Below are 26,704 nucleotides of genomic sequence, written 5' to 3'. Positions count from 1 at the left end.
GCTACAGTCACTCGCAATCCTTGTTTCTTGCAGCTTTTCTCCTTTCTTCTTTCCATCTTTCTTTCCCAAATCCTCAGCACCACCAATGGAAGTACACACAGGAGTTCCTCAGTTAGTGGGGGAAAAGGGGAAATCTCCCATATAGAAATGTCACTTTGTATAAATACACTTGGCGGTTTGGATGAATGCAAGATCCGCTTCAGAATTATAAACACTGGCTCAGCAGTCATTTATAGAGGAAGAATTAGCTGATGTAGGAAGCATCTGTGCCGCACATTATTCTAATTATTTTATGTATTTGGACTCTATCTCATGAGAGAGCAGTTATATTCCTGTAGTCAGGCTGCATGAGGGGCTCTCTAAGCTGCTCTTATAAAGTCGGGTCTTTCCCTCCTTAAAGCTCGTGATTTAGACATACGTTTTTAATTCCATTATGATGGAGCTTCCAGCAGCAAGTCCTTTTATTTTGTTTCATCCTGCCTTTGTTTGCTGGAAGAACATTTGAATTTGAACTAAATGTTGTTTAAGGTCAAGGCAAACGTCAAGAGAAGGACCTACTGTTTTAGCTATCCCATTACATGTTTGTTCAATCTGTCTGCTAAACTTGTAGCATACGTAAAGCTAATCAAATTTCGCCATCATCTCCCTGACTTTGTTTATGAAAATGTTCATTCTTTATCCATTGAAGGATAAGGCCTTGATATGTAATCTTGTTGCTTTAAACATTTGTCAGAATTCAATAATTGCTGTAAACAATGTGTAATCAACTTCAATGTGCTCTGCCAAATACTCTCGTTTTCACAGATAAAAATTAGCATCTTCAAAAATACACACAAAGTGCCTTTGTGTACACTAATGTGAACCAGCTTGGCAACACGGAACCGCTTCATCAATATAAAGTGGAAAAAACAGTAGTGGGTTATGTTATGCTGTTGGATCCATAAAGCGGGCCTAATTTTACAGCTCTATAAAACACCCTCCTTGCCGGAGCACCAAGTGAACAATTTATGTGGCGGAGTAAATCAGAAGGAATGCTCTGAAGACTGTAACCATCTTGGTTTGAGACTCATATTGTGGAGTGAATGTATAATGCCTGTGCGTGTGAGCATTAATGTGTTTCCATTTCTTTTCGCCATAGATGTATTTACATTAACATGTGCTTATGCCTGTTTATCCATATAGTATGCAGTTATGGCCTTAAAGAGCAACTTGCAGGTTAGAGACACTAGTGAATAAATGTTCAGGAAAATGATGTATACACTAGATTTTCCTAAAATTATACATAAATATACACTATAGTGACATCTGGCGTCGTTTTTGTAAGACATTTTTACTTCCGCATAAAAAAGCCTCCCCACGTGACCTCCCGCGTGTGACGTAACATGGGGGAGAGCGGCCGATCTAACTTAGTAATAAACATGGATCACAATGCTAGTTTTGACACAGAAGAGGTTGAAAATAAATATTCAAATGCATATGACAGACCACAACCATATAATTATGAGCCTGCTAGGCGTCCAAGAGACCAGGAGCCAAGGATTAGAAGAAATAACGCCCATCGGCGAGAAATGGAGCTGTGATGTGAGGAGAATCATGAACAGGGCAGCTGTCTTGGTGAGTGACCGGCGTTAGCTACAGTTAATGTTAGCTAACGTCAGTCACATCACAACATTGTAAAGTTATCAGTCATATATCAGGCTATAACTAAAGTAGTATTGATAATATAGTAACGTTACTGGCAGGACTGTTGATACTGATCCATAACAGAAACTAATGCGCAAGTATCAGCCGTATCTCGCGTCGCTAAAACATCCAGGTATGAGAAAATAGCTATAATGCTAAGTAGCCTTCAAGTTATACCACTGTGGTTTTACAACGATCTGGCGGAGAAAGGTTGTGGAAACTCCGTTGATATGACGTTGTAAATGGCTTGATGGAAAGCAGGTGTGTATTTGGGGAGGGTGCACAGCTGATTGCAGCAGGTGAGTGGAGGTTGAGCCGGGAGCCAGGAGTGACAGCCACCACGGCCACACAAAAAACACAGACAGGGGGAAACAAACAAACACAAAGGAGACTGCTGGAGGAGTACAGCCACCACAGCGTTACCTAATGCAACTCCAGACTACGTCTTACGGTGCTGTGTACAGGAGGGGAGAGAGAGAGGAGCGAAGGGGGGGAGAGAGAGGAGCGAAGGGGGGAGAGAGATGTAACACGGTTTCCTGATAAACGTTTTGATAGGCCTCAGCTGTGGAGAGTATGTGCTGCAGGGAGGTGGATGCACCTCGCACAACACACCCAGGAACGAAAGCTAGCTCCGGTCCTTTTCCTGTTAGGGAAACTGTGGACTCGATGTCCTGACAGCCTGGAGTTTGTGCAACCTGCACAAACACAAGCTCACCATGATTAAAAATGGTGAAATGCAATGTAAAATGACTGAAAAAATACCAGCTCACTAAATGACAACCGCTCAAACCAACTACAAACTACTACCGCGGATGTGGCAGAGAATGAGTCAGAGAAAGTTGCTCCCCCATGTGACGTAATATGACGCGGTTGACGTAAAAAAAAAGCAGTTTTTAGTAGCAGAGCTCAAAACGTCTCCTTTCCCTCTGAATTCTTGCCCTTATGTCTCGTAAAAAAATATCAAATCCTGCATTAACTTTTTTAATTGTAATTTGCAGGCAAGGTTAAGCATAAATGCAGTAAAAAAAAAAAACCTGCAAGTTGCTCTTTAAATACAGTTTATTATTATCTACTCAGCAGTTGTAAGTGAATCGTTTGAGAATGATGAGTGGAGTGTGCAGCATTGCTCCATGTGTTCTCTGACAATCTGGACAACATGTCTGAAACGACATGTGAAGTGCAGCTGCACAAGTATTTCTCTCGCCGTATCATCAATTATCATCAATCTACTTGAAACTGCATCAGCTGGAATAATGGTTTTGGTCCTTGGTAATTCTGACTCCCTTATGCTTCAAAATAGGTTTGATTTCCGTCAGGCTTTGTCAAACAGACCAGTGAACACACTGATAGCCCTGCTAGAGACCAGGGACATACTTTGGATCTGGAATCTTCCTCCACCTAAAGGATAGTTTTCCTTTGATTAGTGAAAAAGTAGCAGAGGTATGAGGTATGTGCATGTTTTACTTCAGCTTGATGAAAATGACTGCATATGATGGCCATCCAGATCCTTGGCTTCTCCTTGCTATATTCCCTTCTGCAGCCAGTTATGAATTATCTATTTCATGCATGTGTTTAGTAATTAATTAAAGATAATGTCTCTCAAATTAAAATGGCAGGGTGATTACGTCATTGGGAAATTGCTTGGTGTGGACACAAATCTGTTTTCAATCTGAGGTCTGAGGAAATCAGTGAGGCATTCCCTTCACACCTCTGCATCAGGGACTGCTGAATTTCTGCCTGATGCGCTTCACAAAGGCAGCGTTATGTCTGTTTGCAGAGCAGGGAGGAAGCATACCAAATCTGCTGCTGCTAACAGAGGAAGGGATTTCACAAGCGCTGGCCCACTCACTGTTATGGGAAAAATAGCAGCTTTGTCCTGCCGTGACACACAAACGACTCTGAGTAATTATCAGCAGCAGCTATTGAACATATCATTGGTTTCCCTGTCTAGAATACCCCAATGCACATGTTCGCAAAACAAAATATATCAACCTTTTTCACTTGCTCACAAATTAAGATGCTAGGTTCCTGCGCATGCATGCTTGTGTTTGTGAAGCAGAACAATAGCAGGGGGATGAGGACACCTGTGTTTCAAAAATGTAGTCTATGACCAGGCATTATGAAACTCAACGACAGTTGCAATGCTATTAGCATGGACACACTGCAGAGTACTTAACCAGTTAAGCCCCGAGCCTGTTTTTCAGGCCTCAGGCTCGAAAATGACATTCCCAGAACAAATGACCATATCTTCACTTCTAAAAGGGGTAAATTAATAATCTTTTTTCTCAAAGCAATGACAAACCTGTGAGTTGGATGGAGAAAAGTCAGAATCAATATAGATGTTTTTAAAAGTAAATTCAGATTGAACATAGTAAAAAAAAGTAAATGATAGCGTCCGTCCAAAAAAAAAAACGATAGTTACGGCTGTAACTACGGTTATATGAGTCCCGGATGACCGCCAGAGGCGGTGCTTTAGCACTGGATATGTCCATCACGCAAATGCGCAGCTCGAGTACCAATAACAACAAAGTCACCTGTGACCCACGTGACACCGGCTCTTTCATTCATGTCATACACAAGCCTTTTTCAGAATATTTACACAAGACACTTGAGCATGTGCTCTGGGTCTATCACTACAAACATTTTAAGGCCCTAAAACAAGTGAGTCTTGCATGAGAAATGGCACCCAAAAAAAGTGCAAACCTCCCTGACGAGGTGGAGGAGATTAAGAAATCTCTCGACTTCTTGTCAGCCGAAATCAAAACAGTCGCGGCCCAGCAAAATAAAATCATGGAGCTGATGGGAGAAATACAATCTCTGAAATTAAAAAACATTGAAAAGGACGGAAAAAAAACTTTTCTGGAGAATCGAGTGGCCGACCTCGAACCATAAACCAGTATGAACGATCGGATTATCAGTGGCCGGAAGACCAAACACCGGAGCTATGCCAGGGCGGCAGCGGCCTCAGAGGACACCGCTGCCGGTAGAGGGGGAGCCGACGCTCCGGAGTTGGACCCTGAGTCGCTGGAGCAACAGGTGCTTTGCTTTTTGGACAGCAAGGGCATATCTGTTGACAGCGGAGATATTGAGGCCTGTCATGCCCTGCGGAGCAACAACACAACAGCCACACCAGCAGTAATAATCCGGTTCATCAACAGGAAAAAGAAATATGCACTACTCAGACAAGGAAGGAAACTAAAAGGGACCAATGTTTACATTAACGAACACCTTACGAAGAAGAACGCGGACATCGCAAGGAGAGCACGTATACTAAGGAAACAAAACAAGATTCAAGCAACATGGTCGACAAATTGTAACATTTTTATCAAACTAAATGGATCAACAGCAGAGATGGTGAAATTGAGGATTATCCGGGAAATCACCGAGCTGGATCAGTTTGAGGAATGAAACATCAAAATCAACATAAGGTAACTGAATAGCTACACACTGAAATGAACACAGTAACAACACTCATGATAAGCTTGGACAAAAACCACTCACCTGCTGAATATGAAAAACTGGACTTGAAATGTTTCAAATACACGGAACATAAATCACAAGACATTGAAAAGGATATTGACCCTGAAAATAATTTCTACAATAACATCCATAACCAATGTGAATACTACACAGAAGATCAACTCAAAATAAATGGAATAATGGATGGATCAATATCAATATTACATTTTAATAGCAGAAGCCTCATTTCAAATGTATCAAAGATCAAACACTGTTTAAGGCAACTGGAGAAAGAAGTTACAGCCCTAGCAATATCAGAGACCTGGCTTAGTGAGGAGCAAGCTGACATGGTTGAAATTGAGGGATACAACATGTTTTTTACTAATAGGACACATTCTAAAGGTGGGGGGACTGCACTTTATATTAACAAAAGTTACAAAAGTAGATCTGTCAGTAATATGTCTTTCGCTATAGACAACATTATGGAATGCATAACAGTAGAAATTGAAATGAAAACATCTAAAAACCTTCTGATAAGCTGCGTGTATAGAAAACCAGGATCATGTATTGAGACATTTGAGAAAAAGCTAGCTGAACTTTATAACTACACAAGCAGCAAGAAAATGCTCTTTGTATGTGGAGATTTTAACATTGATTTGATGAACCCACAAGAACACAATGCAACTACAGAATTTATTAATTATATGTATAGCAACAGTTTATATCCTACAATCACACGACCAACCAGAATAATATCACACAGTGCTACACTAATTGACAACATATGCACAAATGTTATGGATGGGAAAGTAATAAGTGGAATGTTAATCAATGCCAGTCTTTGCAACAATACAGAACTGTACTAAGATCAAAAAAGACACCAGAGAAGTCACAATTACAAGACACAAAACACCAGAGTCTGTTCATTATTTTAAAGAAGAATTATCTAAACAAGACTGGAACAAAGTGTATGTACCAGATGCAAATGAAGCCTACGAATCATTTTTACATATTCTATCAGGGCTGTATGAAAAACCTTGTCCTCGTGTAAAGAAAATAGTGAAACAAAAATATGCAGAAAAACCATGGATCACTAAGGGAATATTAAATGCATGTAAAACGAAAAATGAATTATATAAAGACTTCTTAAAGAATGGATTAGTAGAGGCTGAACAAAAATACAAGACATACAAAAACAAACTAACAAAGATAATACGATGTAGAAAAATGGATCATTACAACAAATTATTGGAGGATAACAAAAATAACAATAAAAACACATGGAATGTATTAAATACCGTTATTAAAAAAGGAAATGGAAAGGCACAATACCCAAACAGTTTTCTGTCAAAAAATGATACAGTAATTTATGACATGACCTCAGTTGCTGAAGATTTCAATAAGTACTTTGTCAATGTTGGTCCTTGTCTAGCTGGGGAAATTCCAAATACTGGTTGTAGTGATGGTGTTGAAAGTAAAGATATACATGTGAAGGAAACTATATTATTAAGAGGGACTGATGAAAATGAAATTATTGACACAGTTAAAAAACTTAAGAGTAAAAGTTCTACAGACTGTCATGATATTGACATGTATACAGTTAAAAACATTATTGAATGTATAGCCAACCACTAACTCACATCTGTAATCAGTCAATACAAACCGGTGTATTTCCAAATAAAATGAAAACTGCTAAAGTCATACCAGTACATAAATCTGGAGATAAACATGTACTGTCAAACTATAGACCAATTTCATTGCTCTCACAGTTCTCTAAAATACTGGAAAAAATCTACTATACAAGACTAAATGACTTCATCACCAAACATAACATACTCTATGAACAGCAATATGGTTTCAGAGCAAACAGAACTACATCATTTGCAATTATATAATTTATGGAACACATTTCTAAGGCAATAGAAAATAAAGAATATGCAATAGGGATATTTCTGGACCTTAAAAAAGCATTTGACACGGTTGACCATGAATTATTAATTAAAAAACTACAGAGATATGGCATTAGAGGTGTTGCACTATCATGGCTATCCAGATACCTACATAACAGGGAACAGTACGTTGAACTACAAACCCATAAATAACAACTACTGCAGGTTACATGTGGGGTGCCTCAGGGCTCAGTCTTGGGGCAGGTTACTATTTATTCTGTATATTAACAATATATGTGAAGTATCAAAAACTATTAAAACCATTCTTTTTGCAGACGACACAAGTCTACTCTGCTGTGGGGATGATTTAGAACAGCTATTGGTCACAATGGAGAAGGAACTGAGCAGGATGAAGATCTGGTTTGACCAAAATAAATTAACATTGAACGCAAGCAAAACCAAACTCATCATATTTGGGAATCGATCGACCAATACAGAGAAGAAACTCACTATAAATGGCGTCCAATTAGAAAGAGTATCGTAAATAAAATTCCTTGGAGTAATCATAGACAATAAATTAAGTTGGAAACCACATATAAGCTATATCAAAGCCAAAATATCCAAATCAATAGCAATTCTGAATAAAGCCAAATACCTAATTAATCAAGCTTCCTTGTTTATGCTGTACTGCTCCTTCATACTTCCATACATGATGTATTATGTGGAAGTTTGTGGGAACACATATAAAACAAATACACATCCTATCTTCATCCTGCAAAAAAGAGCCATACGAGTTGTACATAAAACTACGTACAGAGAACCAACAAAATAAATTGTTCATCAAACTAAAAACACTAAAACTACAAGACCTGGTTGACTATAAAACTATTAAAATTATGTTCAAAGCCGCAAATCAACAATTACCTCATAATATCCAGGGACTTTTCACACGAAGAGAAAGCATGCACATGTTGAGAGGAAACTGCATTTTCAAAAAACCACCCGTACGAACAAATGCCAAACTTCATTGCATCTCATCAAAAGGTGTTAGTCTGTGGAATAACTGTAATGATGCACTGAAATATTGTACAAGTCTATCTAAACTGAAAGTATTATTTAGCAGCCAAATCATTAATAGTTATGAACAGGACCTGTAAAATCCCATTTGTTGTTATTTCTTGTAATTGTAAAAGCAATTTCTTCTGATTGTGTTGTCAAAAAGCAAACAAATTAACAAGACAAACATGTCGCTGATGACGATGACCTAATATTTTATTTATAAGAAAAACATATGCTAGAGGGGGTAGGACCAGAAAAGTTTTTTTAAGCTTCTTCTTGCCCCTGTTGAACATGACAGAGACTATTTGAGAATTATTATTGTTTTTTGTTGTTGTTATTATTGTTTTTTTTTTGTACTTTGTTATAATTATTAATTTGAGTGAGAAAGAAAAAGGGGGAAAAAAGAGTATATATATTATTGTTGTATGTTTTTGTTTCTGACATGTTCAATAAACTGACTAAAAAAAAAAAAAAAAAATGATAGGTCGGGCACAACGCCACAAGCAGAACTTTCAAAAGAGCATAAGGGCAACTTTATGGGAGAGGAAGCGGGAACACTGTCGTCACCAGAAAGTCGAAGCCAAACAATAAATAAGACAGCAATCAGGACAACTTAGCTGGGAGAGGGTGCGGGGACACAGCCATCACCAGCAAAGTTGACACAAACCTGTCTGTCGAGGCTCTGCACAGCGCACAGCCGGCCACAGCTCCTGGAGGACGCGTTAACCACCCGTAGCTCCGACTGTCAGTCGCGAACCTGCACGCGGCCAGCTGCTTGCAGAGGAATCCCTCAGATCAAACGTTCAAACCTGAACGTTGTAGGCTACAAAAATGTAGCCACGGTACTCTTGCGCGGCGAAAAGATGAAAAGGAACAGATCCTCTGACGACACCGGCTGATATAGCCGGTGTCACTTGGGTCACAGGTGACTTTGTTGTTATTTTTACTCGAGCTGCACATGCGCGCATAGGACATATCCAGTGCTAAAGCACCGCCTCTGGAGGTCAGTAGGGACGAAATAGAACATTACTTATATTGAAAACCACCCTTGAATGATGGGATCGGAGACTAAAAGCTTTAGAAATCCAAACTATAACATATAATAAGTACCCTGTATGAAGATTGATGCAAAACAATTGACATTTGACCTTTTTAGAGAGGTCAGGAGAGCAACAAAAAAAAAAAAAAACTTTGGGGTCATTTGGGTGTATTTGCCGTGTCTCTGAAACCCATTGTTAAATGTTGGTGATTGACATATCTTTTGTACCGTTAGAGCCTATAGAATTGAAGGGGAAGTTCCACATACACACACACGTTACCATTGAGGAGTGACTGTGACATGCACGCAGTCGAAAGCTATGTTACGCTCTGAAAGCTGAAACCTAGGCTCAAACTAGTAAATATGAAGATGGATTATCAGTAATCATTTCAAAGTGACACAGACGCATTGGATTAACCTTCAGCAGCGTTTTTATCGTTTTGATGCCATTGAACACAACTTTTGATCAGAACAACAGCTAAGGACAAGAATATCTCTGTGTTTCCTCCGTGAAGCTACATGTTGTGATGTCTGTTTTCGCTTCCCCTGTCGCGAGTTCTGATCGCTCAGTAATGATACTTATATGTCTGGAATCTGTGAAATCTCAGTTTGCTAATCGATATCTTGTTTTTGCAGATCAGTTAAGTAATAAGGGTATTTTACCATGAGTTCTTTGCTGACTGCGTTTGCATTTTTTCGCTCAGGGCTAATTCAGAGCCTTTGTTATTATCCTTATGTTTCGTTTTGCTAAAAATTGGTTCAGTTAAGCCTAGGGATGGGTAACGTTAAGGTTTTAACGGTACTACTGCTTTTATCGATACCGCTTATCGGTCCAGTCTTTTAACGGTACTTTTATCAGTTATTTTGGAGAAAAAAATAAGGTAAACTAACTAAACAAATTGTGAACAAAACTAACATTGCGTTTTATTTAAATGAAATACATAATATTTCACATCAAAAGAAACAACAATGTTTTCACAAATCGTATTAAATAATCTGATGACAGAACTGTAAACAGAATAGCTGAAACTTTAACAAAATAAATAACTTAGTTACCTCTAATCATTAACCCATGTTTGTATAATTGAGTTAACTCCGTGTGTTGCTGCTAGCATACATAACACCTGACGTGGAAACGTTACTCGTGGATGGGGCTACAGAGCTACTAGAAAGATAGTCGAACCTGGTGCATTCCTCCGTCTGAATGTGGTGCACTTTTGCTAAATGTTTAGACAAATTGCTCGTGTTACCGCCCTTACATGCTAAACTCCTATTGCACTTTTGGCAACGAGCATCGAGACGGGTAAAGTTCAACCACACCTCTAACCACCAAATAATCATAGAAGCATTTTTGCAGTCTTTTTGCATGTTAGAAACGGAGTTGGCAACACTAAAACTGCAATATAATGTTTGTGTATGTCACGTTTATAGTTTTGTAGGTTTGGGTGTTTTTGCTGTTTTCCCTGTCATGTTTTCCTCTGTGTTATTGTCTGGTCCTTTTTTCCCTGTGTTTTTCCTCTTGTCATTAGTTTCCCTGGTGTGTCTAATTGTCTGATTTTGTTCACCTGTGGCCCCCTGTGTTTTCTCCTCCCTCCTCACCTGTGTCTTGTTGTGTGATTAGTCTTGTGTGTTTTTAAGTTCTGGGTTTTCTGTCTGTCTTTGTCGGTTCGTCTTGTGCCATGACTAGTTCTGCGGTGAGTGTTCTGTTTTTTCATTGTTTATATCATAGCCTTGAAATAAAGGAGTTTTTTCAGTTTATATCTGCATTTGGGTCCTGCTTCCTTCACAAACCGTGACAGAACGAACCGACCAAAATATGGACCCAGCGGATATGGAAGATTTTGACTTAGATCTGTTCGATCTGGACTTTTCCCTTCAATGTTTTCATGCCGAGTGGAAAGGAACTTCCTCTAGAAAGGACAAAGAGGCTATTCTCGAGAGAGCACGAATGGAGGTGGCCGAAATGCCTTGGTTGAGAAGTTCGTTGCCGGTTGGTTACAGCTGTTCACAAGTTGTCCTGAGGATTGGTCCGACGCTTGTAAACCTTTCCTCGGATCCGACTACAGTCCTGTTGGAGGTCCACGGACTCTCCAAAGAGCCTCTAGGAGACCAGGGACCAGGATTCAAGCCCGTGCTCCAACAGCCATGATCCCGGTGTGGGATTCCCGGCCTGATAGCCCCAGGCATGCTAGCTCCCTGTCTCCCAATTCCCAACCTGGTACTTTACGCCTCGGTGGGATCCGTCTGAAATCAACCCATGCTTCTGCCCCAGTTCCTGCTCCTGTTCAGGAGTCGTATGATGGAACTCGTCTGGCTTATGGAGGTCCACAGAGTATTCAGGTGGCTGCGAAGAGAAGGAGTCGCAAGGCCAGGCTAGCAGCCCGAGCCCCATCAGCCATGGTTCCGGCTACAGAACCGGTCCACACAGCCATGGCTTCAGCTCCAGAACCGGACCTTACAGCCATGTTTCCGGCTCCAGAACCGGACCTTACAGCCATGTTTCCGGCTCCAGTGCCGGCCCACACAGCCATGTTTCCGGCTCCAGAACCGGACCTTACAGCCATGTTTCCGGCTCCAGAACCGGACCTTACAGCCATGTTTCCGGCTCTAGAACCGGACCTTACAGCCATGTTTCCGGCTCCAAAACCGGTCCACACAGCCATGATCCAGGCTTCGGCTCCGGACCTTACAGCCATGTTTCCGGCTCCAGAACCGGACCTTACCGCCATGTTTCTGGCTCCAGTGCCGGCCCACACAGCCATGTTTCCGGCTCCAGAACCGGACCTTACAGCCATGTTTCTGGCTCCAGAACCGGACCTTACAGCCATGGTCCCGGCTTCAGTACCGGCTCCAGTAACCATGGTCCCGACTCCGTCTCCTCGTCTCCTGCTGGCTCTCCAGCCGACACCAGCTCCCCGTGTCCTGTCGGCATACCGGCCGACTCCAGCACATCGTCTCCTGTTGGCTGTCTTTCCGACGCCAGCTCCCCGTGTTCTGTTGGCGAACCAACCCACTCAAGTGTCATTGGAGGTTCCACTGGGGGTCCTGCCAACCCTATGTCCTGTGCCGATGGAGGTTCTGCTGGGGGTCCTGCCGGCTCCGTGTCCTGTCACGTTGGAGGTCCCGCCGACTACTCTCCTGACGGGGGTCCTGCCAATCCCATGTCCTGTCCCGCTGGGGGTCCCGCCGTCTACTCTCCTGCCGGGGGTCCTGCCAACCCTATGTCCTGTCCCGTTGGAGGTCCCTGCGACTACTCTCCTGCCGGGGGTCCTGCCAACCCTATGTCCTGTCCCGTTGGGGGTCCCACCGACTACTCTCCTGCCGGGGGTCCTGTCAACCCTATGTCCTGTCCCGTTGGGGGTCCCGCAGACTACTCTCCTGCCGGGGGTCCTGCCAACTCCATGTCTTGTCACGTTGGAGGTCCCGCAGACTGCTCTTCTGCCGGGGGTCCTGCCAACCCCATGTCCCGTGCCGTTGGAGGTTCCACCGACTGCTATCCTGCCGGGGGTCCTGCCGGCCCTGTGTTCTCTTCCGTGGGGGATCTTGCCGACACCGGCTCCTGCCCGGCCTCCGGAGCTGTCCGGTCTTCGCCCTCGAGCCCGGTCCCCTGAGTTCGCCCGCAGTGGTCTTCGCCCCTCCTCGGACTCTGCCTTGCCCCCGGGCCGTCCGCCCGAGACCCCCTCCTCGAACAATGCCTTGCCCCCGGCCGTCCGCCCGAGACCTCCTTTTTGAACTCTGCCTTGTTCCCGGGCCGTCCGCCCGAGACCCCCTCCTCGAACTCTGCCTTGCCCCCGGGCCGTCCGCCCGAGTTTCCCTTTTTGAACTCTGCCTTGCCCCCGGGCCGTCCGCCCGAGTTCCCCACCTTGGTCTCTGCCTTGCCCCCGGGCCGTCCGCCCGAGACCTGTACCGGGGGCATGGGGCTTAACTGATTGAAATGTGGATGGATATATAATATTATGCAGCTTTAAAGGGGACCTATTATACTCTTTTTCATTAATATATTATGTCTCAGATACAGTTACAAGAAAACCCCTTTGGAACTACCTGGATTTCTGCATAAATTGGTCATAAAATGTGTTCTGATCTTCATCTAAGTCACAACAATAGACAAACACAGTCTGCTTAAGCTAAAACCACACAAACAATTATATGTTTTTATGTTTTTATTGAACACACCATGTAAACATTCACAGTGCAGGGTGGAAAAACGTGAACCTTTGGATTTAATAACTGGTTGACCCTCCTTTGGCAGCAATAACCTCAACCAAACGTTTCCTATAGTTGCATATCAGACCTGCACAACGGTCAGGAGGAATTTTGGACCATTCCTCTTTCCAAAACTGTTTCAGTTTTCTCTTGAGGTCATGGCACAGCATCTCAATTGGGTTGAGGTCAGGACTCTGACTGGGCCACTCCAGAAGGCGTATTTTCTTCTGTTGAAGCCATTCTGTTGTTGATTTACTTCTGTGCTTTGGGTCGTTGTCCTGTTGCATCACCCATCTTCTGTTGAGCTTCAATTGGTGGACAGATGGCCTTAAGTTCTCCAGCAAAATGTCTTGATAAACTTGAGAATTCATTTTTCCGTCGATGATGGCAATCTGTCCAGGCCCTGAGGCAGCAAAGCAGCCCCAAACCATGATGCTCCCTCCACCATACTTCACAGTTGGGATGAGGTTTTGATGTTGGTGTGCTGTGCCTTTTTTTCTCCACACATAGCGTTGTGTGTTCCTTCCAAACAACTCAACTTTGGTTTCATCTGTCCACAGTATATTTTGCCAGTAGTGATGTGGAACATCCAGGTGCTCTTTTGCTAACTTCAAACGTGCAGCAATGTTTTTTCTGGACAGCAGTGGCTTCCTCCATTTTATGACCAACTTATGCAGAAATCCAGGTAATTCCAAAGGGTTCACATACTTTTTCTTGCAACTGTATATACAAAACCTGTCTCTGAAGTGTTTGGCTCGAAATACCAACCAGATCATGCATTGTAGATGCAAAATAAGAAGCCACTCCCCACGCCCCTCTGAGAGAGATTTGGTTAAAAAGAACACAATGGTGCTCTGGTGATAAGGGCGGGGGGGAGGGTTACCTTGGTTGGTTATTGGCTAATGGTTACACAAGCCAAACAATTGTTATCACATCATAAAGTGGCCACAATCTGATCAGCTCATTTTCAGACAGGTTTTTATATAAATGGATCAGGACAAAAGTGAGCAAATATTTTTTTCCTGAAACTTTCAGAATCTCTTTACATATCTCTTTACTCTTCACATATTTATGTATAAAAGTCATGAAAAAGTGGATTTTGTATAATAGGTCCCCTTTAAAAATACTTTCTTGTTTTAATATATTAATAAATGACACCATGTAATTATAGCAAACTGTATGTTTTTACTATACAATGAATCATGGACTGCTATGAAAGATTAGCAGCTTAATTTATATAGGCACCAGCATGTGTGAATTCCATGAAATACACATCAGCCAAAGCCAAATTAAATATATACTCAGTGTTCACCAATGGCCTCTTTGCAACATGGGGTTTTAACCAGTTAAGCCCCAGGGCATGACGCAACATCTTGCAAGAAACAGCGTCTGAGGGCTTCTTAACATTTAATAAACTATGAATGTGTCATACCCACTCAACGGAAAGAAACCCAGCTATCAGACAATATTAACAATTTTTAGCAAAACATAAGGGTAATAACAAAGGCTCTGAATTAGCCCTGAGCAAAATAATTCTAACGCAATGGCATCAAAACGAGAAAATCGCTGCTGAAGGTTAATCCAATGTGTCTGTGTCACTTTGAAATGATTACTGATAATCCATCTTCATATTTACTAGTTTGAGCCTAGGTTTCAGTTTTCAGAGCGTAACATAGCTTTCGACTGCGTACGCGTCACACTCACTCCTCAATGGTAACGTGTGTGTGTATGTGGAACTTCCACTTCGATTATATTGGCTCTAACGGTTCAAAAGATATGTCAATCACCAAAATTGACCAATGAGTTCCAGAGAAACGGCAAATACACCCAAATGACCCCAAAGGTGTTTTTTTTGCTAAACCTCTCTAAAAAGGTCAAATGTCACTTGTTTTGCATCAATCTCGATACAGGGTACTTATTATATGTTATAGTTTGGATTCCTAAAGCTTTTAGTCTCCGATCCCATGATTCAAGGGTGGTTTTCACTATAAGTAACGGGTTATTTTGGACGGAAACTATAATTTAAAATGTGTTACTATGATCAATCTGAATTTACTTTAAAATAAAAAACATTGATATTGATTCAGACTTCTTTCATTGCTATGAGAAAAAAGATTATTAATTTAACCCTTTTAGAAGTGAAGATATGGTCATTTGTTCTGGGAATGTCATTTTCGAGCCTGAGGCCTGAAAAACAAGCTTGGGGCTTAACTGGTTAATGCAAGAGGAACATTTTAAATGAGCCTATGAATTACAGACTGACATCTTTAACATGCTATCATGGCAAGCCCATGTTGTCTTCAGAGCAAAACATCTAACACAGACTGCTAATAAAAAAGCTACTTCTCTGACATGTGAAATGATGCCTGTATTAGGATATGTTAATGTCATTGTTCTCTGGTTTTGTCAATATTGATAAAACTCAGCAACCCTCTGCTATCTGAAGTGTTTTCCAGCGTCCATCCTCTTCGTCCTGCTGTTATGACAGATAGTCTGAGCTCGCTGGGCCCCTCCATCATCCACTTACCTTTTATGTTCTTTCTCCACACCTTACTCTCTCATACCGTTGTCTTGAGGGTGGTTCGGGCTCCAGCACAGCCCTGATTATATTGTGTGTATGGAAGTAATAGTTTCTTCATTAGGGGCTTGTGTAAATATGATATAATTGGTTGAGTATGAGTTTCTTTAAAGTGCAATCAGCCCGATGAATAACAGGCTTCTGTTGGGAGCAGAAGAGGAGATGAGTAATGCTGTTGGACTTAAAAGAATAGATCATCCATTTTGTTTCGTGGGAATATGTCACTACATCAAAGCCTATACATAATCCAGGAAAGCAGCCATGTATGTTTATTGGGTGTTGTGTCATCAAATATAGATTGTAATTGTTATTCTCGCCCTAAAAACAAGCAACTTGTTTTTGCCAAGTGTGAAATATGTTGAGCACTCTCCACTTTTTTTTTTTTAGCTTTGTCGTCCTTGTTGTTTTTGTCACTGTTTCACTCCTGTTGAAAAAGCATCATCAGTCATCAAAAATCATTAGTAGCAGCCAAAGGTAATAAAATCCCTCGCTGGCTTGTGCTTACATTCTGCTGACGCGCCATGTTCCATGAGATCATTTTCCCCTCTCACTCCGAGTGCTGCTCAGCATTCTAATTCAAGCCTTAATTACTATAATTGGTAAATGCAAATTAACAGCAATTGGACTTGACCGGGGTCATAAATCCACAGCTCAGAAGTTCTGGCAATTCAGAGCGACCAACGTCGGCAGGGGTGCTTAACTTACCTAAGTAATTGCAGGTCTAATGAATCATAATGCTTGTGAATTCCCCCAGGCACACACATGCACAGTGGGACTCCGCTTTAAGTCTCTGGGAGTCATAGAAAACAAATTAAGAAGCCACTTTGCTCCTCACAGATACTGTGGAGGAGCTGCTAGGGGCTAATGGTGTTTGTTTAATAACATTTGGTTCCACAGAGCAAGAGTATTCACAACCACAATTGAACATTTTAATTTTTAGAAATGGGAAAAAACCCTTCGCCTCACAGATGTTGCTTTAGCATTTGCATAGACCCCACAACAAGATTTAATGACACAGCAAGACATGCACCGTTAGTGATTCAATCAATCAATCAAAGTTTATTTATATAGCCCATCATTTTACATGTGTCACATTGGACTTTACAGTTTGTACAGGATATGAATATGACACCCTCTGTCCTTGGATCCTCACATTGGACAAGGTAACTCTCCCAAAAATTGAAGAAACTTTGAGGAGAGAAACAGAGGAGGATCCCTCTCTCAGGGTGGACAGACGTACATTTTGCATGCTAAGTAGCCATGTGCTTTCTGGGGCTTAATCTTTATTGATATAATTTAAACATTCACTATAGTAATTGTAGCGTCCCCGGCTGAATGATGTTCAGACTCTCTAACTGATGGTATCTGTTTATTGATCCCCCTTGCTTATATACAATCATTACCAACGTAAGAGCTTGTGCCCTTATCAGCCAGGTGCTAAAAACCCAATGTAACTATTTAGTATATGTTCATTTATTCGTCATCTATCCGTCATTATACATGTATGTCAAGTGTTTACACTGCTCCGTTGTCCATTAACTTCAAAATAAGAGTCCCGATCTTATTACTATCAAAATAAAAGTGCAAAACGAAAACTTTGCCATAGGAAAATATTGGCATACAAATACAATCACTTCTCTAAAAGGTAACTCATTTTAAATATAGTTAGACATATTAAAGGTCATTTACAATAATAATAATATTAGTAATATGCTTGTATTATTATTGTATTATTTATTGTATAGCACCTTTTATACAAGAATTGTAGCCAAACTCGCTTCACAGCAGTTCAATAGACAAATTAGTATAAAATGACAATGTAGAGGAGCTATGGTCAAATTTCAACAAATATATCCACTAAGATTAATACATGACGACTTATGACTCGGACTTGGACTTGAAAAGTGGGGACTCGAGAGTGACTTGGACTTGTGAATTGGTGACTTGACTTATTGTATATGACTCCTCCTTAAGTTGTCCTTGGGCAGACACACACACCGTTCACTTATGTGCTCCTTTAGTTCAAATATACAGTAGTTGAACTTTGCTCAAAACAAAGAGCATTCATGAATATAGCACACACAGTATCATGCGTACAAACGTAATTTAGCATGACTTGGCCATATTAAGCCTGAGACCTCAATACAATTTCTACAGGGTAACTATGCTCTACCAGGAGAGCAGCAGCAGAGGGCCCCATCTCTGTTAAACATACACTTACATGAACACACACACACACACACACACACACACACACACACACACACACACACACACACACACACACATACCCCTGCCTCAGTTGAACGTGTAAGCAGGCATGTATTGCATGTGATTGTTGGGGAAATGGAGTGAAAAACAGGTCTGAGGTTGTGGGTTCAGGTTGCGGGTTTCAGAGTGACGAGATCCAGAAGCCAGCGGCGGTTGGTATTACCCTGCTGCTTCCTGCCCCGCTGGTCTGGGGAGGGACGGGGGGATGGATGGAGCTATAGAGGGGAAGGCCATGTAAAGCCAAGTGCCATGATACAGCCTGGCCCACAGAATCCCCTCGGCATGAATCAAGCCCACTGCTCCCACATGCCTACCATCGGGCCCTGCCCCCAGCCAGATCCCTCTGCGGTTTGTTTTACAACCTTGAACCACAGTTAGCCTTGAAACCCTTCACTTTGTAATCAGGACCTCCAGAGATTTAACTTTTGACCTTTTTCAACGTGACCTTTTACTTAGTTACCCATTGGATCTCTTCAATGTGTTTCTGTAACAGTCTTTTAATGTATTTCACACAACACATCATTTTTGTAATTCACTCTCAACTATCATGCAATTTCTATATTCCAGGTCTGGATGCTATTTGAAAGTTTTGTGCAACAAAAAAGTAAATTCTTCTCTGGTAACATCTTGCCTCTGTGGCATGCAGCAGCACCAGTGTGTGCATGAGCTCATTTGCTGTTTATCAGTATATACATGTGCATTAGCTAATGTGTGTATTAACTGGCATTATGCATGTGCCCAGAAGGTTCCTCTTTGAATCCCATTACCACTTCAGCACACGTTCCAAAATCTGCTACATGTTAAGCAATCAGTCCTCCCACACGTCTACTTAATAACACAAATCATGATTGATGCTCTGCCTAGTAAGTGCATAGATCCAAAGAATGCTAAACAGAGGAACATAACTTGCAATTAATTGCCCATTTGTAAATGTGTCTGCATATCTCCTGTTCAAAGACCTTTAGAACATCATTTTTATTTTCTCTGTGATGAAGTACCAGTGAGTCTCTCTTTCCAAGTCCTGCATTCTTGTTCCATAACACTGCCATGCCTCCACAATTGTGTCTGATGTTTCCCACTGCAGGGTTTGAATTGGATGGAGGTTTTGACTTTGAGCCAAAATAATGTTGGAAGGCAGCCCTCATATTTCAGCTCTGATGTGAAATCGGCCCAGTGGCTTTTCGGACTCAAATTGGGTTTGAATTGTGTCAGAAGAAGAAGAAATGTTTTTAAAATAATAGCCATGAATGCCGTGAAACTGAGCGTTCTTTCCGCAGAGCTTTTGATCCGTTTTTATAAATAGCAGAATTTTGTCGTAAAAAAATAATGTTTTTGTGGTCTTTTCCTGCAATTAAGATTTGCTTGGCTCAGGAACAAGGGCAAACTAAGACTCTCCCGCTCTCTTTCTTTCTCCCCCCTCTCCCTTCCCTCCCTCCTTGCCTTCCTCATCTGCAGAAGTATGTCATTTATGGCTTGTTATTTTCATTTTGGTCTATGTTTTACACATGGCAGTGGCAGGCAGATGTCTGTGAGACGGAGCAGGGTGTGTTCCACCTGCTTGCTCTGTATGTTTTCAGTGTGTCCGTGTATATGGTGGGCAGAGTAAGTGCCGTGCTTTCCCAAGGCATTCTCTTATTTCTTTTGGCCAAGCAGTGTGGTCTTCACATGACCAATCAAATATGTCAAACCACCAGTGTTTTCCCCCCACATGTACAACAAGAAAATCTGGCTTCAATTATTATTGCACCCCAAGGAGAACTTCCAAAATTCCTCCCCTCCTCATTTGTCAGAAATGAAGCTCTCCTGTTTCCTGCGATTGGCTGAAATATGTCTTTTGATATTAAATCACCACGGTTTCCACTGGCTGCATGAACAAGACAAATGTTTATCATATATATGTATGTCATTGTAGATGACCCCTCAGCTTAGCAATGCAGAGGCTTGGCTGCCGACTCCCATGTTATGTTGATTATGAGTAAGAGAGTCTCCTAAATAAGCTGAAGTAAAGAGATAATTTGGAAAGCATGTGAGATAACTGCGGTTTGTTTAATGTGAAAAATACAGTTTGGGGTTGGGGAGGGTGATGGAGGTACTGTTACAAAAGCCCTAATGAATGTAGACTGACACATCCCACCCAAATCTTACGGGGTTCTTGGTTTGATTTTTATTATACTTTGTTGATAAATGCGGTTCCAAATGTTGATTAAGGATCTGTTTCACTTGTTTGTATGTCAACAAATCCAGCTCAATCCAGTTATACACCTCTGATCTTCCATTGCCATTGTTTTTCTACTTGGTGCTCATTGTCATAACATCACGCTCTGGTAGAGGCCTCTCCAGTGTGGCTAAGGGGGGAAACGCTATATGAAAATTGCCGTTGCCGAAACAAATAAAGCTACTCATGCTGCCGCTACATCTGTAGCCATTTTAAGCCCTTATTTATACCATTTAAGCTCTCATTTGAATTCACCAGCACAAATAAACATATCATAACGAATTGAAAGCCCTGATGTCATATGCAGATGTTACATTTTGATTATTCCTTCTGCTTCGTGAATGTATCAGGATCTCTCAAAGGCAAGATGACATCACTGTTTCTTGGCGACCATATTTACTCTCCTGACTGTTGCAGTCCATGTAGAGAGAGAGCGCTGCCCACTGCTGATATATCTCTACATCTCCTCCAGCCTCACACTGTTTGTGTATACTGTACAAGTTGTGTGGAGACAGAAATAGAAAGAATGAGGTAGTGAGAGACTCCAGACTACTGTGCCGTCCAGCCAAAGGTGTAAGAACTGTTTACTGCCAATGATAAACTGGCATAAATCTGAATCTTTTAAGAGGCAAATGATTCCACCTGAGGCCCGTGGGGTTATTAAGTGAGGCCTGGCTGTACCAGAAACTTTGATTTATTCATAAATCATCCTGAGAAGAGCTTGTTCTACTAAATCCTGTAGAGAGCCAGAGGGAGGAAGGAAGTCAGCAGATATTCGGCTCTGCTGCCAGAACCTCTTACTGGTTCAGTAAACAGACTACCTGGTCCTCTCCTGGAGTCATCTCCATTGTAATTGCCCATATAAAATACTGCCAGAGACAATATGACCCTCACAACAACAAATAAAATCCCTGCATTATGTTGTCCACCTGTTAGTGAGTTGTCCTTGTCTTCCCTGTAGACATGCACTGCACCTCGGCATACTGCGTGACCCGGGTTCAGAAGTGGAGGACCGGCAGTATCAGGTGGACTTCCAGTCCATCAACATTGGAACGGCTCACTGGGAGCAACTGAAGCCGGAGAAGGAGGGAACCAAAGGAGGCGTGTCCGTAGAGAGTGAGAGGAGCTCTCAGAACCCAGCGCTGGAGTGGAACATGGCCAGCAGGTCAGGACTCTCCATATGTTATGTGAACACTTAAGGGGAATGTGTTTGAATAATTCATTCAAGTATGCACAAATTGAACATTTGGTTCCTTCTTAATATAAAAAATTATATTTGATGCATTTCAAAATAAATACAAATCTCGTTCTCACCTGTGAACCAATGTGACCATTACACCACAAAATCAATTCACCCGGCTTTACCTAAGATTCTTAAATAACTTTTGTTTTACTAACATGCTTCCAGATTGAATGATCAAAAAAAGCATGGCATGCAGAAAGATGGCCATTGAAATCTCATTCTACTTGGATGAATCTCTCAAAATGATCACAGCAAGTATAATTCACATTTCTGCTAGAAAGGAAATTGTTACTCCCCTATCAGGTGCTGTGTGTGTGTTCTGAATGTATCTCATCAGTCTTGATGTAGGAGCAGCATGTAGTTATTGAGTTAGCGCCCTATCATGGAGTCTCTCCATGCACATAATTAAAAACCCTGTCATTTTTTATAGACTCGGGAGCTAAAACAAGCACAAGTGTAACAGCCTGCTTGGCCCACATCCTTTTTTTCCACTCATGTTTTCAGAGGGAACAAGCCCAAAAATCACAGGCAAAGCCTCCAGATTTGTTCCCTATCAACTAAAAATAACCTTATGGAAGAACACAGTGCAGAGCCAAAAGAGGCCTGATGGAGACCTCAGGTTATCAGAGCGTACACTGAAAACCCAGAACGTTGACTTTATTTAAATTTATTATCAACATTTCACATAACTGTATTAGGTTAGTTAAAAACAATACAATTAAGTTGAACCTACTTTAACTTAAAAAGTTAGCTTTCAACTAACCTAATACAGATATGTGACATTTGTTGACATAATACCTTTAATTCAACATTTCAGTTTTTTCCGTGTAGACACACTCAAGCACATGCACTCTCCAATGCACATTCACACAAACAATCTAACTGTAAGTTAAACACATAATAGTATTGGATCATTTCAAACAAACTGCAGGCTGCTGGGGAAACTGAAATCTCAGACCGGCCCTTCCACTTAAGATCAGATCATTGCACAGAGTGTAAGACAATGAAATGCAGTTAGCATCTTACCAGGAGTGCAGAACAATTAGTTAAGTGCAGAGTGATGTCTAGTATAATGTATATATATACATCTGGCAGATATAAACAAAAGTATATACACTTTGAAAACTATAAGAAGGTATAAACACCAGCAGTATAGAAATGAATACACTATAGATGAAGTACAAACAAGGCACCTTATAATACAGAGTTCAGCCAGGTGACAGCAGTTGACCTATTGCAAGACGTCTCTCTCTCCTCCCTCATTTCCTTCCAGCTTCCTGTGAACACTATCTAACTAAGGCAAAACAATGTCACCTCTTTCAGGTGTAAAGAAATTGTCTTTTTTGAGACTGAGTTAGGTAAATGCCAATTGATGCTTAGGTTCTGACTATACCTGATTCAAACCTAAATATAAAATGAAGGCAAACGTAATATCTCTCCAATTTCCGATTTACTATTTTAGGTTTAGACTTGAATAACTTGAATACTTTAATAATTCCACTCCATAACACTATGACAATAGTGTGTATCTATCAGATGCTACCTAGTAGAACACCGTGATTTATTTGTACTCTCCCTCTCCCCAGTAGTTTTGACCATCTATCCCAAAGTAGTAGTTTTTCTTGATCTTCCTTTTCCAAGGTCTGTTGTGTTACAGCCCTTTTAAAACCTGTTAAGCCCGGCTGCCCCCGCCCAGACGCAACATCTTGCAAGAAACAGCGTCTCAGGGCTTCTTAACATTTAACAACCTATTAATGATGCATACCCACTTAACGGGAAGAAACTCAGCTAACAGACGATATGAACCATTTTTACCAAAACGGAACACAAAACTTGATGAACTAGCAGCCAGGAAAGAGCAAGAAAACAACTTCCGGTTTCAGAGCCATAACAATAAATATGTCTTACCTTTGCTGTTTTGTGATCAAGCGTTGTGTTCAAGGGCATACAAATGCTGCTGAAGGTTAATCCAATATCTCTGTGTCACTTTGAAATGATTTCTGATAATCCATCATTCCTTTATCGGCAATAAACTTGGAATATGGTTGAGCAGGTCTGGGCGTCTGGTTCAGGGCATGCTGCATACACATCATTCTAACTAACCTATGGTAATGTTTACATGGATTTATGAACTGCCCCTCGATTCTATTGGCTCTAAATGTTACAAAGAGGTGCAAATCACCCAATTGGACCAATGGGTTCCAGAGATACGGCCCCGCGTAATATATATGTGGCCAAAAAGGGCATAGAGGTCAGAACTTTCCAAAAAAGTTGAAAACTTATATACTATACCTATAGTGATATTTCAATGAAATAAAATGAGTTTTACAGTGTGGTACCTGAGAAAAGTCAAATGGCACTGATGGTAACCAAATGTACCCAAAGGTGAGTCCGCCTGGACCCACCTGTGCCAAAATATTAAAAAGAAATTCAAGTTTCACTACATTAGCATCTATCTTGACACAGGGTACATATGACATATTGTGGTTTGGATCCCTAAAGATTTTGGGCTCCTATCCCATCATTCAAGGGTGGTTTTCACTATAAATAATAAATAATTTTAGGCAGAGAATAGAATTTATATATTTGTATTATGTTCCATCTGAATTGACTCTGACACAGCAACATCTAAATTGATTCTGACACTTCTACAGCCAACTCACAGGTGTATCATTGCTTTGATAATAAATATTATTCATATACCCCTTTTAGAAGTGAAGATATAGTCATTCATTCTTGGCATGTCATTTTCGAGCCTGAGGCCTGAAAAATAGGCCCAGGGTTTAAATGGTTAAATCTGGACCTACATCAGCGTTTTATTACTGAGTCTGCATGCTCATTTGAGCACAGGGCTACTGAGATTAAATCCCCTCGCTATCTTTATTTTTCTCTCTCACTTTGTCTCTCTGTCGATGAAAACAGGGCCAGATTGCCTCAGGGCAATGAGGGGAGATGTTGGGCTCACCAAGATGCTAAATGCCTTTTGAGTAGACTCATGTTTCTCAAGACATTCTATAAAAACTGCTGGTCTGGAAATGTATTCTGAATCTGATTAAAGGATGATCTAACATGTAGCCTAAGATTTATTATTTTACTCAAAGGATGAAACACAGTATTATACTGTAACAAAGGTCACTTTTAGATTGAGCTTCATCTCTTCTCATTTACATATAGCTAATTATCTTGGTTCACAACAATAAGTAAGTTTCTGTGTTGTCAAGCTTAGAAGGTCAAGTTACAGTTTCACTTTTAGTTTCCAGATATATAATTTAAGGTTGCTTTGCTTGCCTCCTCGTTCCCCTTTCTCCTGGCAGAGACAGGAACACTTCAAGAATGTGGTCTTTATCGTACTCCCGCATGCTGTACTGTACACCTCATCCACCACCTCGACCCAGTCATAACTGAACATGTGATTTAGAATATTCCAACTGACTGAGGAGAGGCGAATCAAGTTCACAGCTTTACTTGTCTGCTGCAATGAGCCACAGAAATACACCACCTCTCTTTAAACAAGTTTTGACACACACCACTTCAAAAGTTCACACCTTTCCCTCATTCCCAACATCGATACCCCCAGCTCTCTCTCCAGTTTTGGATTAGTGGCATGTTCACTCTGCTGTTTTTGGGTTCAATTCCAGTAGTTGCAGATCTGCAGTGGCCTCACTTCGCTTCCTGAGGTTTTGCGGGGAAATTCCTGCACTATGGATTCACTGACAGGATCTGTCCTCATCACAGTGTGGAGTTGCCGGCTAGGAAAGACCTGTGTCATGGAGCTCTGATCTGTGTCCCTCCATTGTCCATGCCACAGATATCTCCACTGACTGTTCACACTGTAGCTTTGTGTGAAAACAAAGTCACACACACACACACACACACACACACACACACACACACACACACACACACACACACACACACACACACACACACACACACAGATCTCCCAGTCAGAGGACCCCACATTGCTGGTAAGCCGAGCCACACGCCTCTGAGCTGTGCTGGTGAATGATAGCACCTGTCCCCTGCAACGGGACACTCATTGTTTCAATTCCTGTCTGAGGGGAGATTAGCAAACACCAATTGCTCTCAGAGTTCATTTCACCTCTGAATTAGGCCTCCTTCAACTCTGCGCAGAGAAATGTGTCCGAAAATAATCCCTTAAGGGCACTGGTAATGCACATTTGAGTTTGCAGAAGTGAATATGATATTGGTTCTGCTTAAGAACTGTACTGTAGGCCACCTAGAAACAGATCCTTTTATAATCCCAGCCAACTATAAATAATGGAAACTGTACCACTTGATTGTTTTAATAGCAGCAGATGTGGCAATTAACACCACTTTATAAAGCCCCCTTGTATATTTGTTTAACTACTAACAAATGTTCCCACAAATATGAGTTGATTGTGGGAATGAACATTAGTGAAATGGAGAGAGCTGATGTGAGAATGCCTATATGTTATGTTGTGTATACAGTGAAGGGGTGTTCCTGAGTGAGACTTGTCAAAAACATCTCACTCTTTCTCTGTAACCATATTCAAACTTCCAGCTCAAATGTGTTATACCAACATTTAGAGGGATTACTTATGGGAATAATTCACATGTCTGGCCTGCAGGGCAAAATCAATTTAGATTTTATATCCTACTGGTTTGAATTTAAAAAGCCAGAGCAAGTTTGAAATATGTGTCTGCCTGTCAGCTAAGAGCAAAACAAAATCTCAGTTTTGAACATTTGTGGTTTTGACTGTTGTGTTCCTCTGCAGATGGGACAGTGTTACACAACTGGTAACCATAACAAGTCATTAGTAAATAAAGGTTTTTTGGAACGTTCGTGAATAAGTGTTCTATTATGGTTGCCGTTTGTATTGTATTGTGAAGCTATAATCACTCACCTAAAGTCATTATTAGTTTTCTTTTTACTAACTTTTTCATTTAAATTTCAACAACTTTAAACAATCATAGTCAACTACATTTTTTTCTTCTGTGTCTATATTGTTTATAAATACTTTCAAAATCCTTTTTTTAAAAAGTTTGAATAAATGTTATATTACTTTAAAAGTGTAAA

General features: G+C 41.2%; 1 protein-coding gene across 1 annotated transcript in view; it reads left to right on the top strand.

Moving 5' to 3' along the window:
* The window catches only part of vps13b (vacuolar protein sorting 13 homolog B), a 460,668-nt gene that overhangs the window by 291,082 nt on the left and 142,882 nt on the right, over positions 1 to 26,704 (top strand). The window contains 1 exon segment of the mRNA XM_079694034.1: positions 21,361 to 21,564. Coding sequence (XP_079550160.1) covers positions 21,361 to 21,564 — 204 coding nt within the window.

This window comes from Notothenia rossii (genome assembly GCF_949606895.1).
Source record: "Notothenia rossii genome assembly, chromosome: 7".
Lineage (NCBI taxonomy): Eukaryota > Metazoa > Chordata > Actinopteri > Perciformes > Nototheniidae > Notothenia > Notothenia rossii.
The sequence above is the reverse complement of the archived record's forward strand: the minus strand, read 5'-3'. Positions and strand labels throughout refer to the sequence as shown.